This window comes from Miniopterus natalensis, chromosome 16 (assembly GCF_054644295.1).
Source record: "Miniopterus natalensis isolate mMinNat1 chromosome 16, mMinNat1.hap1, whole genome shotgun sequence".
Lineage (NCBI taxonomy): Eukaryota > Metazoa > Chordata > Mammalia > Chiroptera > Miniopteridae > Miniopterus > Miniopterus natalensis.
Window position 1 is genome coordinate 1,975,230 of NC_142096.1, and position 13,171 is coordinate 1,988,400.

Here is a 13,171-nt window from a genome sequence, read left to right on the forward strand (position 1 = left end):
GGGAACCGAACGGTGACTCCGGGCTCCCAGGCGGACGCCGAGCCCACGGGCCGGGCCTCCCGCCCATCTTTCCCCGGGGCGCGGGCGAGGACCTCGGCCCAGGGCCGGCCGCGGGCCGAGCGACGCGCGCCGGGCGCCTGGAGCCGGGGCCCCGCCCCGCAGGGCCGGCGGGCTGAGCGCGGGCCGCAGCCGGGAAGGTCGGGCTCACCTTCAGGTCGCGCGCCCCGGGCCGCGGCGACAGCCCCGCGCCGGCGGCCGGGCGGAGGACGGGTCAGCGGAGGACTGACGGCCCCGCGGCCCCGCCCACAGCCGCGCGCCCCGCCCCCTTCCCGGCGGGCCGCCGACTTCCGGACCTGCGCGCGGGCGCCTGCGCCGCGGGGCCGCCCCTCCCCCGCCGCCTCCCGGCATGCTCCGCGGGGACGGCTCCGAGTCGACAATAACAAACCCGCGGCGGCCGTGTCCGCGGCCCTGCCGAGCCCTCGGCGCTGCCTCCGGGTCCTGCTGGCGCCTCGGCCCCTCGGCTCTGACCGGCCGCGGCCCCGTCTCCCCCGGCCCCCGACCCAGAGCCGAGGGGCCTGCCCGCGCCCCTCTTCCGCCCGCACCCCTCCCGCCCGGGGCTCGGGCCGCCGCGGGCCCCGGACGCCGGCGATCGTGTCGGTTGGCGGCGCCGGATGGGCGGTTGGTAGCGGCCGCCGAGGACGAGGCGGCGGCGGAAGATGGTGCCGGGGGCCGCCGGCCCTGTTGCTGCCGCCGGCGGGGAGCGAGGCGCCGCCAGGTAGGGGCCGGGGCCGCCCGCGTCCTTCCCACCGCGGGCCCGGGTCGGGCAGGGCTGGGGCGCCGCCCGCGCGGGTGGGCGAGCGGGTCCCGGCAGGTGGCCCCCGGCGGCCGCCCCCCGACCCGCCGCCGCTGTGGGCGCGGGGCTCCCGCCCGTCGAGGCCCCGCCGGGCTGCGGGCGGCGCGGGGCCGGGGCCGCGGCCGGGCTGCGGGAGCGGCCGACGGGGGCCGATGCCGGGCCGCCTCCCCGCTCCCCTCGCCCGCCGCCCGGCTCAGCCTGCGGGCGTCGGGGCTTGAGGGCCGGGGCCCAGCCGGGCGCGCGGGGGGAGAAGCCGGGAGGCGTCTCGGCCCCGGGTAAAGTTACTCCCGGGATGACTCAGCCGCCGCCCGGCCCGCGGGCAGCGGTGGGACGGGGCCCGAGCCCCGGAGGAACGGCCGCCCCGGGGTCGCTCTCCCGCTCCTTCCGCTGCCCGGCGGGCGGGCCGCGTTTGCTGTTGACAGTTTCACAATCTGGCTTTTGCCCGCGTGACTCTGGGGAGTGCGGTCGTGCCGCGGGGTGGGGGCCGGGGGGCCGGGGGCCTGCGGGACCCCGTCCTCCCGGGGTGTCCGCCTCGCGGCGGCTGCGGGAGCGGGCCTGCGGCCGCTCCGTGGTGCAGTTCCCAGTGCGCGGTGGTGCTTGTGTGGTTCACCCGCAGGGTTAGCAGTTTAGGAGGGGGCTTTAAAGTATATATATGTTTTTGTTGATTTTATTTTTATTTTTTTACACTTTATTGTTGAAAGCATTACCGACGCTCCCTCCCCCTTGACCCCCGCCGCCGCGGAATACTATGCAGCTGTAAACAAGGAAGAGCGCTCCTTACCCTTGGGGACGGTGGAGGGAAGCGGAGGGCGTTGTGCTAAGTGAAGTAAGCCCGTCGGGGAGACACGGCACTTGATCTCCTGGGGTGTGGGCGCGCGTGTCCTCGTTGGTTTTAGGGAGCAGGAGAGAGCCATAGGCCTGCTGCCTCCTGCGGCCCCCGTGTCCAGCTGGCAGTCTGGGCGTGTGCCCTGCCAGGGACGGCGGGGGGCCTGTGGGCCCTTGGGGGGCCTCGACCAGCGGGGCGCCGGCCGGCGGAGACTGCTGAGGCCAGTGTGGGCGCGATGGGGACCCGCAGTGCGGCCCCTGTTGGGTAGAAGGGCCTCCGGCCCGACCTTCCAGGAGCAGCAGAAGCGCCCCGAGGGGCGATGCGCTTTGGGAGGCTGGTCGGAGCCGCCGGGGAGGGTGAAGGCCCGTCCGCTCTGCGCTGCCGGCCGTGCCAGGGCCCGAAGGGGCAGATTCCCAGTACTTCTCCCATGACTTTATGTTAGTGTTTGCGTAGTGAGTTAAAACCCAGAGGGCTTTTCGTTTTGTTTTATTTCTTAATATGTCTTTATCGATTTCCGAGCGGGGAGAGCTGAAGCCCCGGTGGTGAGCCACTGACGGGCTGCGGGCCGCGCGGGCGAACCTGCCCTAAACCCCACTGGAGGACGTTCCCACTGCTCTTGGGGAGGGGGGGACACGGTGCCTCCCGCAGGATGGAGCCTGCGTGCGACCCAGGCCCGTGCCCGGGGCCGGGATCGAACCCGGCCCTTCAGTGCTCCGGCGGGCGCTGTGTCCACCGGGCCAAGCCCGCCCAGGGGGCACAACGGAGTTTCCCCGCCCGGCCCGCGCGGCTCAGCGTTGAGCGTCGACCTGGGACCCGGCGATGGGTTCATTCCCAGGGGATGGGTTCATTCCCAGGCCATGGGTTCATTCCAGGTGGGCACAGGCCGGCCGCGGGCTCCTCCCCTGTGGGTGCGCAGGATGCAGCTGGCCAGTGATGCTCATCGTGGGTGTTTCTCCCCCCCCCCCCCAAATCAATGAAGACATTTTAAAAAACACAGACCCCTAGAGTTTTTTTTAATAAAAGGGACCTTTTGTGTTGATAAATATTTATGTTGATAAGTAGCTGCTGATGGAAATTGGATGTGGGCTGAGACAGGCGTTTAACAGTGATTTGGTCTGTGATTTGGTCTGTTCTGGGTCTTCTGTGTGAGTCCAGCTGGGATTAGTTGCCCGCCTGGTTTCCCGTGTCCCTGCCTAGAGGGTGAAGGCAGAGCTTGCCTTTGAGGAAACGCTCTGGCCTTGCTGACAAAGTGAGAATGCCCTGCAGGTGACCTCTAGGAAGTCGAATTCATAAAGTCCAAAGGGGCAGAGGACCCACGACCTCTGTTCTTGAAAAGCCACACTTTTGAACCTGAGTCCTTATATAAGCTTGGGAAAAACTTTATTTGACTTCTGATTTTGAGAATTTCAGGATTCAGAGAGTGTTTGAGCACCTGCTATATGCATTACATTGCAGATGTGTATAACTTATGACTTTTTTCAAAAAGGAATGGCTAGGAAAATTTTCTCATTTCGATAATACTATTCTCTAACCCCAATTAAGTTTTTCTTGTGTCCTACGAAAATACTGGTTCAAAACACTCAAGTGGAAAATCTAGCAGCTGCTTTCCACATCTATTCATTCCTACAGTTAGGTGGTTACTGCAGGCCGTTGAACCAGTTACTGTGAGAAATAGAAGAATGTGGAAGAAAGCATTCTTGCCTTATGAAAGAAAATGGGAGTCCTGTATAAAAATAATTATAATTGAGCGTTATTGGAAACTTGAAGAAAATATACTGAAGGGATTTGGGCTTCTACAGAGTGTTGGATATTTCTAGGAGAAGAAAAAGCATGGTAGGGCATGGGTAAGTCACTGCATTTCTTTAATAAAAAGTGTTCTGGCCATCTCAACAAGTTTTGACAGGTACTTTTCATGTACCTATTATTATGTGCCGGGCATTGCTCTAGAAATGTGGAGCAGTGAACAAACCAAGCCACATCCCTGTACGTACTCATTCAAGAAAAATATGGAGTAGTAGGTATAGGCTAGGGAGGAAAAATGAAACAGGGAAGGGAGGAGATCAACTGTCAGGATTGCGGGTTGAAACTAGATAAAGTGGCCAGGGAAGGTCTCACTGGTAACTTTTGGGTAAAGTTCCATGACAAATGAAGCTAGTTGTGTGACTGACTACTGGGGGAAAGAATATCCTTGGCAGAAGGAGTAGTAAATGCAAAGGCTCTGAGATGATTGGCATAGATGTGGAGAAGTGAGAAGGTTACTGAGTGCGGCCAGGTTGCAGAGGAGGGGGATGGTAGTAAGAGAATGTGGTAGTGGGGGCTCTACAGATATTCACGTTTTCCGATCATAGTAAGGAAACAAATATACTCTAACCCTGTGTGGGCAAAGTCACAGAGGTTTGTTCCATCGAATGCACAGAGCTGGAAAGCAACTTGGAGCTAGATTCATTTTTTTTATGAAATGTTAATTACACCCCTGCAACACGCAGTTTTAGCTCTGGCAAAATGAACAAGACGAACTTTATATGTAAGCTTCCTATATAAGGTGGTAGGAAATTTTAAAGAAGATGAATTACAAATGCAAACCGCTCTGAGGAGCTGGGGTAGATCTAATGCTAGAGAAGCAAGTTGTAGAGTGCTGGGTTGATGATTTGTACTTACTGTTTCATATAAAAGTATGTAAGTCGTTTTTAATCTTCACCCGAGGATACGTTTATTGATTAGAGAGAGAGAGAGGAAGGGGTGTGTGGAGGGGAGGCGGAGAAAGAAACAGCAATGGAACAATGTAAGAGACACATCCAGCCATTGCTTGCCTCCCGAGTGTGCACCATATGGGGACGGCACCTGCAGCTTTTTCAGTGTATGGGACAACGCTCCAACCAACTGAGCCACCTGGCCAGGGCAAAGTATGTAAGTTTTAATGATCACATTTCTCCAATTCTTTCATTATCGTGGACCTAATAAATGTAATTTGCCTGTAAACTGGACCTCTGTTGTGCAGGGCCTGGAGTGGGTGGCCTTGAGTTAAGGGTCTGTTAAGTTACTTTTTGCAAGTACAGTACTTGAGAGCCTATAAGCACCCTTTCATAGCTGTTTAGTGAGTGCCTTGAGGCTTATGGAATAACCCCCCACGCCCCAATGATTTTGCTCTCTTGAATTCTCATTTTATTGACTTACAGATATTCCACACATAGTAAATAACTAGTCAGTAATTATTTAGACTATCTGTTGAAATATTAGTCAAATCACTACCATATGTTAATGCTTCCAAATTCCAGATGTGCACCTCCTCTTTTGATACTACCGTAGGTTTGCATGTAGTCTTGGCTTAGTAGAATGAGGCTAATTCAACATTTGCTGTATAAATAATTTTGGTTGCAGTTTTTTTTAACTCTTAGTATCTGTTATAAAATGAAACAGAATTAGAAAAATTCTGAGGAGGGTTGTGTGTGTGTGTATGTGTGTGTGTGTGTGTATATATATATATATATATATATATATATATATATATATAGATGAGTGATATGAGCGTTAAGAATTTAAAACACCAGAATTCACTTTTTTTTTTTCTAATCCTCACCTGAGGATATTTTTTCCATTGCTTTTCAGAGAGAGTAGAGGGGGGGGAGAGAGAGAAACATCAATGTGAGAGAGACACATCGATTGGTTGCCTCCTGTACCCACCCCAGCCAGGGCTGGGGATCGAGCCTGTAGCTGAGGTTCATGCTCTTGACTGGAATCTCACCCGAGACCCTTCAGTCCTTGGGCCGATACTCTAACCACTGAGCCAAACCGGCCAGGGCCAGAGTTCACATTTTAAGGAAGTGTCATAATTTGATATTGCTATCCCTTAACAGTTATACCGCGCACAGCTCTGGTTACAGTAATAGAGGAAAGTCGCTGTGGCTTCATTATTTGGTGTATTTTGGAGGCAGGAGAGCAATTTTGTAGTAGACTTCATTTAAATTCATTTTAATACGGTTCTTCTGTATCTCTGTTAAGCAGAAGCTGTCAAATGATAAGATGTGCATGAAAAAATTAAATGCAGTAATACGTGTTTAAGTGAATTTATTTTTTATGAGTGAGTAATTCAGAATGGCAGAGTCTGATGATATTCTCAATTGGGACACCTTTTTAAAGACTGTTTATTTGCTAATATTTCTAAATTTAAATGCTCTTTGTTGAGCATTTTACATAATTTTTATGAATGGCAGACATTGGCTCAAACAAGTTGTATAACGGTATTTCACTTCTATAGAACCAAACTCTCTGCCTGCGCATGTATTTCCCGTGGACATGGGGAAACCCTGAAGGACAAGGCTCTGAACTGTTAGAGCACTCCTGCTGTTGCTGAGCTTTTGGCGCTGTCTCATGTGAAGGTCCTTGCTTAGTTGTGGACGACGTTCGCTTAGCAGGCCCTGAGCCTCTGTGAAAAGGTTCTCTGGGGGATGCGAAGGTGGCCGACCTACTCTGAGGCTGAATGTGCCCAGTTTGGGGTGTCAGAAAACGTCATTGGGAATTTTCCCCTTTGCTCTCCCCATGTAAGGAAGCTAATTCGAAACTTTGAATGGGTTAGACTAGCTGACTGAGCTGGAGTGACTAGCAGCCATTGTGGTGGTGGTCTCTCGGAGGGAATTGTAAACCGTTCTCCAGCTGATAGGTAGGTAGACAGTTTTTTTGAGTATAGGAGATGCTTCCTTGTTCCTTATGTGCACAAATGTCCATTTGTAACCCCTGTATATTTGGGAATAAATGCAATGGAATCAGTATTTTTAAAAATACATCTTTCCTTTCCCCCTCATTTATAGCTGATTCTATCCCAGGAGGGTCTGTGAGGAACAGATGGCCTTTTGTCATTGGAAGATTACATGGGTGGGGTTTCTCCATTGCCAGTGGGAGTGAGTTATCCCTTTCCCCACTGGGAGTTGGGGGCCCGATTCTTGTAATATTTTGAGAAAAAAATTTTAAGACTTGCACGGGGGTGGGGGGGGGAGGGGTGCAGGCGATGAGATGTGACAGAAAGGTTTATTTGTGTGAAGTTACATCCCTTGGTTTCCAGATTCCCATATGCCTTAAACGAGTCCTGGAAAATGGGCAGCTGGGGCTTCAGCAGAGCTAGACGCAAAGCCAGTGTCCAGAGCTTCCGTTCCATGGGGGACTGGAGTCTCGTACAGCATCAGGCTAGTCCCAGTCCGTCAGTCTGTTGTGTAGGGCAAGGCAGGGACATGCCCCCTGCAGCAGGAGAGCCAGGAGGGCAAGAGGGCCACGAGAGCAAGCTCCCTTTGTTCAGGAGCTTATATTTCCAAGATCTCTCTCCCTTGCAGTGGCCACGCCTATTCTAGCCAATGCCCTGTTGCCAGGTGTGACTGACAGATAGTCACCTTTTCTATGTCACCCAGACCTCACTGGGCATGCTTCTGTTTTCCAGTCCCTTCCCCCTAGGGATCTTCGGGGAACAGACCTGGAGAGTGTTAAGCTGCTGCTTTCTGGCAAAGCTGTACAAAAGGCAGGCCTGTATTATTCCGCCCTCCCTTTACTCCTTTCCAGCTGATTAATAATCAGGTTATTACAACGGTATCACTTTGATGTGAAGTCCCCCCGCCTCCGAGATGATTGATAGCGCCTTCTATACTGAATTAAGAGCTCTGTAAGTTCAGAAGTGGAGAAAAGAAGACTGTGGGCCACCTGGAATTAAGGGAGACTTCCTAGAAGTGCTAGTAGGACTGTACTTTTGGACCACACTTGGATGAGTAATAAGCAGAAATGGGGGAATTTTACCTGGCAGGACTTTGTAAAGTAGAGTATAGGTTTTGGGCAGGGGAGTAGTTGGAGATACTCTGGAAAGATAAACGGATAATTATTAAGGCCTTGAATGGTGGAGTTGAAGTTATGATTGCTGCCATTCTTAAAGCTTTTATTCTTTGCATTGTGGACACATCTGAAGTACATCATTTCTATCCCTCTCGTCCACCCTGTAAAAGGAAATATTTCAGTTTATAGATGGTGAAGTGCCGTGTAAAGGTTAGGTGAACCTCGGTGGGGGAGAGGAGATCAGAGTTACCCCAAAGTCTGCCATTGGAATGGCAATCTAGCTTTATGCCAAAGTCAGCAAATTTACCTGCTTCCAGGGGCAGGCAGATAATGAAATTAAGTGAAATCATCTGGGTGCTGAAGTGAGGTCAGGCGAGGTAGCTGCAAAGAAACAAACGACAGAACATGATGGGGCCTTGGTTTGTGGCCTCCTTGAGGAAGCAGCCTGAGGACCATGACCATGGTGGTAACTGGTAGAAGTGCTGGGGAAGAGGTGGAGCAGGATGGAGGCTTACAGGCAGCGAGGAGCATCGTCAGGCTCTAAAATAAGGGTGCTGTCATTTCAAAATGAGGGGTTGGGTTATGAAGGAAAAAATGAATAGGAGTTAAATAGAAATAACAAGATTTGAGTAACAAGGGGATGATAGGTTTTGTTGAGAGAAGGTAGGGAATAGTTTTAAAAGAAAAGCACTGAATTGAAATATGGACATGATGAGTTTGAAGTAGTGTGATTTCTAGTTGGAGATATTTAGCATCAGGACAAAGATCTGGATTAGTTGGTAACAGTAACTGATACTTGTATGGCACTTTAGTTTGCATAGCTCTTCCTTATATGTGTTGATGCTGCTTTACTTCCTCACAATAACCCTATGGGAGGGATATAGGAAGTTTCCTTTTTGTAATCAAAGTAATTTAGTAAATGAGGTCAGTCAGGGTCATACAGTCATTAGTGGAGACAGGACTTGAATTACAGGTCTTCTGATCCCAAATCTCATGTTCTTTTCACAGCTCTGTTTTTCATTTTGTGTGTACGTAAAGATAACAGCCTGGCCAGGCGCAGTCATTGGCGTGTCATCCTGTACACGAAAGGCTCCTAGTCCCTAGTCAGGGCACATCCCAGGTTGTGGTGCATACATTTGTTGAGCGCTTCTTTAGGTATTGTGTTGGGTGCTTTATATATATGTTGTCCTCTAATTTTTAAGTTAACCCTGTAAGATAGGGACTTCATTCTTTCTGGTAATTGAGTTCATAGTAGTCCTGGGACTATGTTGATCTTCTTTAAACAACTGTTACATTCTGTGTCTAACATAGCGCATGATAGAGTAGGCAATCCATGAATGAATAAAGTTCCAACTCAGTAATAATAAAAGACAGTGTTTAAATATAAAATAAATAGTATTAGCAAGCATGCAAAAACATTATATTAGAAGGGTGTAGTCAGATGGTTAATCAGATATATTGCCTAAGGAGTAATGTGTATCTGTGAGATTAAAAAAATAAACCCTGGGAGATAGTAAGTATATAAATTATGGTGAATTCACAAGTTGGAATGCTTTTTGGCCATCAATATTGATGTTTATGAAGCATTTGTAATAATGTGGAAAGAGGATTATTAAGTGAAAAATAAGTAATATGAATCAGGATATACTGGGTCATGCTCAGGTATAAAATAGTCAAACTTATAGTTACTTGAAAATGAGAAAGAAACATCCATCTGTTCCACTTACTCATGAATTCATTGGTTGATTCTTGTATGTGTCTGACCCGGGATTGAACCTGCAACCTTGGTGCATCAGGACTACACTCTAACCAGCTGAACTACCCAACCAGGGTATTGTAGTGATTTTTAGTAAATGTTGTTTTCACCCTCCAGGGATTGGCAGGGGGGCCTGGCTTATTGTTACCCGGGAACCCAGCTCTGTTACTTGGAGGCTCTGATAATCAACTATATTTGTTACTTTACTCTGTTGGCTTCCTAGTCACTTTGTTTTATTCATGAAAATATTTGGTGCTAATCTGTAGTATTAGAGCGACATACATCTGAGCTAGGTAGAACCTGAGTATCTGTCCAGTCGGACCAAGTCCTTGGGGTTGCGTTTGTTGAGGATCTGAATGGTGGTGGAGGGCTGATGAATGAAGCAGAGCTGTATTGTGGAGATGATGACGTTGGAAAACCTGGGGATCTTTCTTTGAGGACAACCTGAAGAAACTCTGTGGTAGATGTCAAGCGTGTGACTTCTTAGCAGCCTTCACAAGGGTATAGAATAATCCTTTACTACTCTAGAATTATTTATTCATTTTTATTTAGAAATACTTTAGAGCTGGTTCCCAGGAATGCACGGTCCTTGCTGTAAAGAAGCTTGCTATCCAGTGGAGGTGTGAAATCTGAAGAGAAACAGAAATATACGCAAGCATGGGAAGACGGCATAGCACAGCTAACGATGTTACTGTGATTGAATCTGCAAGGAAATATGGGGCTGGTGAGCAGCGTGGGGGGAAGGGGCGGCAACAGAGGTAGAGGAAGGAGCGTGTTGGGCGGTCGGAACGGCTCAGGGAAGGCTTGGAGACCAAGCAGGCGGTTCTGTTCGGGCAGTTTAAGCAGCGTGGTGTTTGGGAGTTGTGGGGAGGGCGAGGATGGTAGGTTGTGGTGGAGAGGAAGCAGCCATGCAATGTTTGCTGTCCTACTGGATGTTTTCGTGGTGGTTAAAGCAGGGGTGGACAACGTCCAGCCCCAGGCCATGCACGGCCCTCGAAGTCATTGGGTCTGGCCCTGCCAAGGCAGCCGCAGGCGGGACTCAACACTCAGTGAATCCAGGAGCTTTTTTCATGGATAATTTTTAGCTTGATAATTTTATATGGCCTAAGAATGATGTTATAAATATCCAAATGGCCCTTGGCAGAAGAAAGGTGCCTCACCCCTGGGTTAAAGGGATGTGATAACCTATTATTTAAATCCTAAATTAATTCTTAGTCTTTATAAAATGAGGAGGATGATACTATCTGCCCCCACAAAGATTCTTGTGAGGATCGGATGGGAGAATTTCATTTAATAAAGCACGTAGAATAGTTGCCTGGAACGTGGTGGGCACTCCTAAATGGTAGCTGCCGTAAAATCAGTCACAGCTGGTTCAGAGCAGCAGAAAGCTCGATTAGCCTGGCATTTAGAATGGTCTCTGAAGGTAGCGTGGAGGTGGGTGGGCTAGGGATAGAGGGGATATGGAGCCGGTTGTCCAAAGCTTTTGTTAAGTTCCAGATCAGTGAGGGCCTGATTAAGGCAGTAGCAGTAGGAATAGGAACAGGTAGTAAATGTTTGTTAGAATGGACTGGACATGAGCACTTAACTGACATTTATGTGTGTAACCTGTGAGGAGGGGGCAGATCCGGGGTAGGGCCTGAGACTGGGCAGTGTGATTCCGTCAGCAGGAAGGAACTGGACTAGGGAGTAGGTTAGGAGGCAGGAAAGATGGGTTCTGTTTAGAAAGAGCAATAGTGAGATGCATATGGGAAACCTCGGTTTCTTGAGTTAGAGACGGGCTGGGTACATAACTCGGGTCGAGAGAGAGACTGGGCTGGGGCTGGGCACCAGCAGTGGCAGCTGCAGCTGTGGGAGCAGGTGAGCTGCCGTGAGGGGGAAGGGGCCTGGCTGAGACACCCCTGAGCATGGAGCGTAGAGGAGGAGGTGCCGGGGGGCGCCTGGGCTGTTGACTGAGCTCTTATCCGCTGAGCACCTTACTCATACATTAACTTTTCCCCCTAGTTAATTGTCGTAGTATCCCTATGATGTGGGGTACTCTTGCTGAGCAAGAAATTACCACAATCTTAGCTGTTTAAAACAACACAAATATCTCACAGATTCTAGGCAAGGCTTGTTCCTCTGCCCAGGGTCTCACAGGACTGGAGAGGGTGTGGGCCAGGGCCAGGGCCTTGTCTGAGGCTTGACTCACGAACGACCTGCTTCCAAGCTCTAGGTGGTTGTCGAGATTCATTTCCCTGCAGCACTGAGGCCTTCAGCTTCTTGTTGGCTTTTGGCCAGATCCCAACTTCAGTTTCTTCCCACGTGGGCCTCTCCATATGGCATCTTATTACTTCATCAAGGCGGGCCAGGGAGGGAGTCAGCTTGCTGGAAGGTGTAATCTCCAGTATCAATCATGACATTTCATCACCTTTGCCAGATTTCATTGATTAGAAACAGATCGTAGGCCCTGCCCTCATGGGGGGGGGGGGGGGGATAGGACAGGACTTCACTAGAGGGTGGATAACTGCAGGTGGAGGGGCTCTCCAAGGTACCATTTTAATTCCTATTTTACAAAAGAAGAAACTGGAATAGTTCAGTCACTTGTTCAAGATCAGGCACAAGCACTGGGGTCAGGGTCACCCGGGCTCCTTTACCACTCTGCTTGAAGGAATGAGAAGTGGCCGTACTGCTCAGCAGTCTGGGGGAGTTCTTTGGAGACCTTTGGTTTGATAACTCCTAATGGAGAGGTGTGGGTCCAGGTCCCATGCTTGTGCTCTCAGTGAGTGTGCGGGTGGGAAAAGTCTGAGTTGAGATTTCTGTTTGAGAAGGTAATTTTAAAAGGAAGAGAACAGTAACCACATGATTGTCACATACTGAACTGTTTCTCTCTGTGATAATCCAGATATTTTCTTTTTCAGTTCACTGAGTTTAACCAGTAATGCCATTCAGTTGCCAATATCAAGCAAAGCAAACACAAGCCAGTTTTAATCTGCTTTTTAAGGAAGGTGGTCGTCCTTTCCACAGTGCCTGACGGTAAGTCACAGTTCCTACCTCTGTAATAGAGTTTTTAATGATTTATAATAGATCTCAGGCATTTAAAATAATTAATTTGGAAATCATGAATGTTAAAAACTTATTTGCCTTTTCTTTCTTTCCTGATAATTTTACTCTGAAGGTGGTGTGGAAAGAATATAAAGGCACTTAACTAGTTTCTGGGAATGTATCGTCTTTCACCACATTCTTTAATCTTAGGGAATTTTACCTCCGGTTTTAAAAAAAAAAAGAGCTAGATGTTGAAATCTGTCCCTTTATTTTATATATGAGGTTTTGACGTCAACAAATAGTTAATGGCAAAGTTATTTTAAATAAGTGGAGTTAGATGTGTGACCAAATTTTTGTTCTTTGTTGTTTTACTCTTAGTGTAGATCAGAGTGACATATCCACGTAGCGTTTAACCACTTGCCTCTTCAAATTACTTTTTAATGGTAAAACAGTTATGCTTTTCACTTCTCTCATTACTATTTATTTGTTTTTAAGCAGCAAATTGACTGAATTGTCCAGTAGCCACTGTGAACATAAAAACCTGTGTCGTTTGTTATTTATGAAGTACAACTGTGCTGTGCTTTACGTGAGGGTATTCGTGTGCGTTTTTAAATTTGACCACTTTTCTTGTCTCTTTCTTTTAGTGACCGTATCCGAGTGTGAGTTACAAGCCCAGAGAAGTCACCATGAAGTTATATGTATTTCTGGTTAACACCGGAACCACCCTAACATTTGACACTGAACTTACAGTGCAAACGTGAGCCGCATTTCGTTTGTTCTCACAGCTTGGCATTTTGTGCAGCAAAAAGTGACAGGAAACAATTTGATGTTGTGAAAACTATTCCTTTATTATTAAGAGTAGTGATACAGCAAGTCTTAAATACAGTATTTCATCCCAGCATGTTGT

The 13,171-nt window shown here is 49.3% G+C and overlaps 1 protein-coding gene across 3 annotated transcripts in view; it reads left to right on the plus strand.

The window, feature by feature from the left end:
* The first annotated feature begins 657 nt into the window (after positions 1–657).
* RB1CC1 (RB1 inducible coiled-coil 1) overlaps positions 658–13,171 on the plus strand; it is a 37,377-nt gene continuing 24,863 nt past the window's right edge. For 2 of the 3 annotated variants that reach the window (XM_016198915.2, XM_016198916.2), the window contains exons 1-2: positions 12,012–12,255; positions 12,909–13,021. In XM_016198915.2, coding sequence (XP_016054401.2) covers positions 12,951–13,021 — 71 coding nt within the window. In that variant the 5' untranslated portion in view covers positions 12,012–12,255; positions 12,909–12,950. Of the gene's footprint in view, positions 776–12,011; positions 12,256–12,908; positions 13,022–13,171 lie in introns of those variants that run through there. The other variant, XM_087825256.1, reaches the window with a different exon arrangement.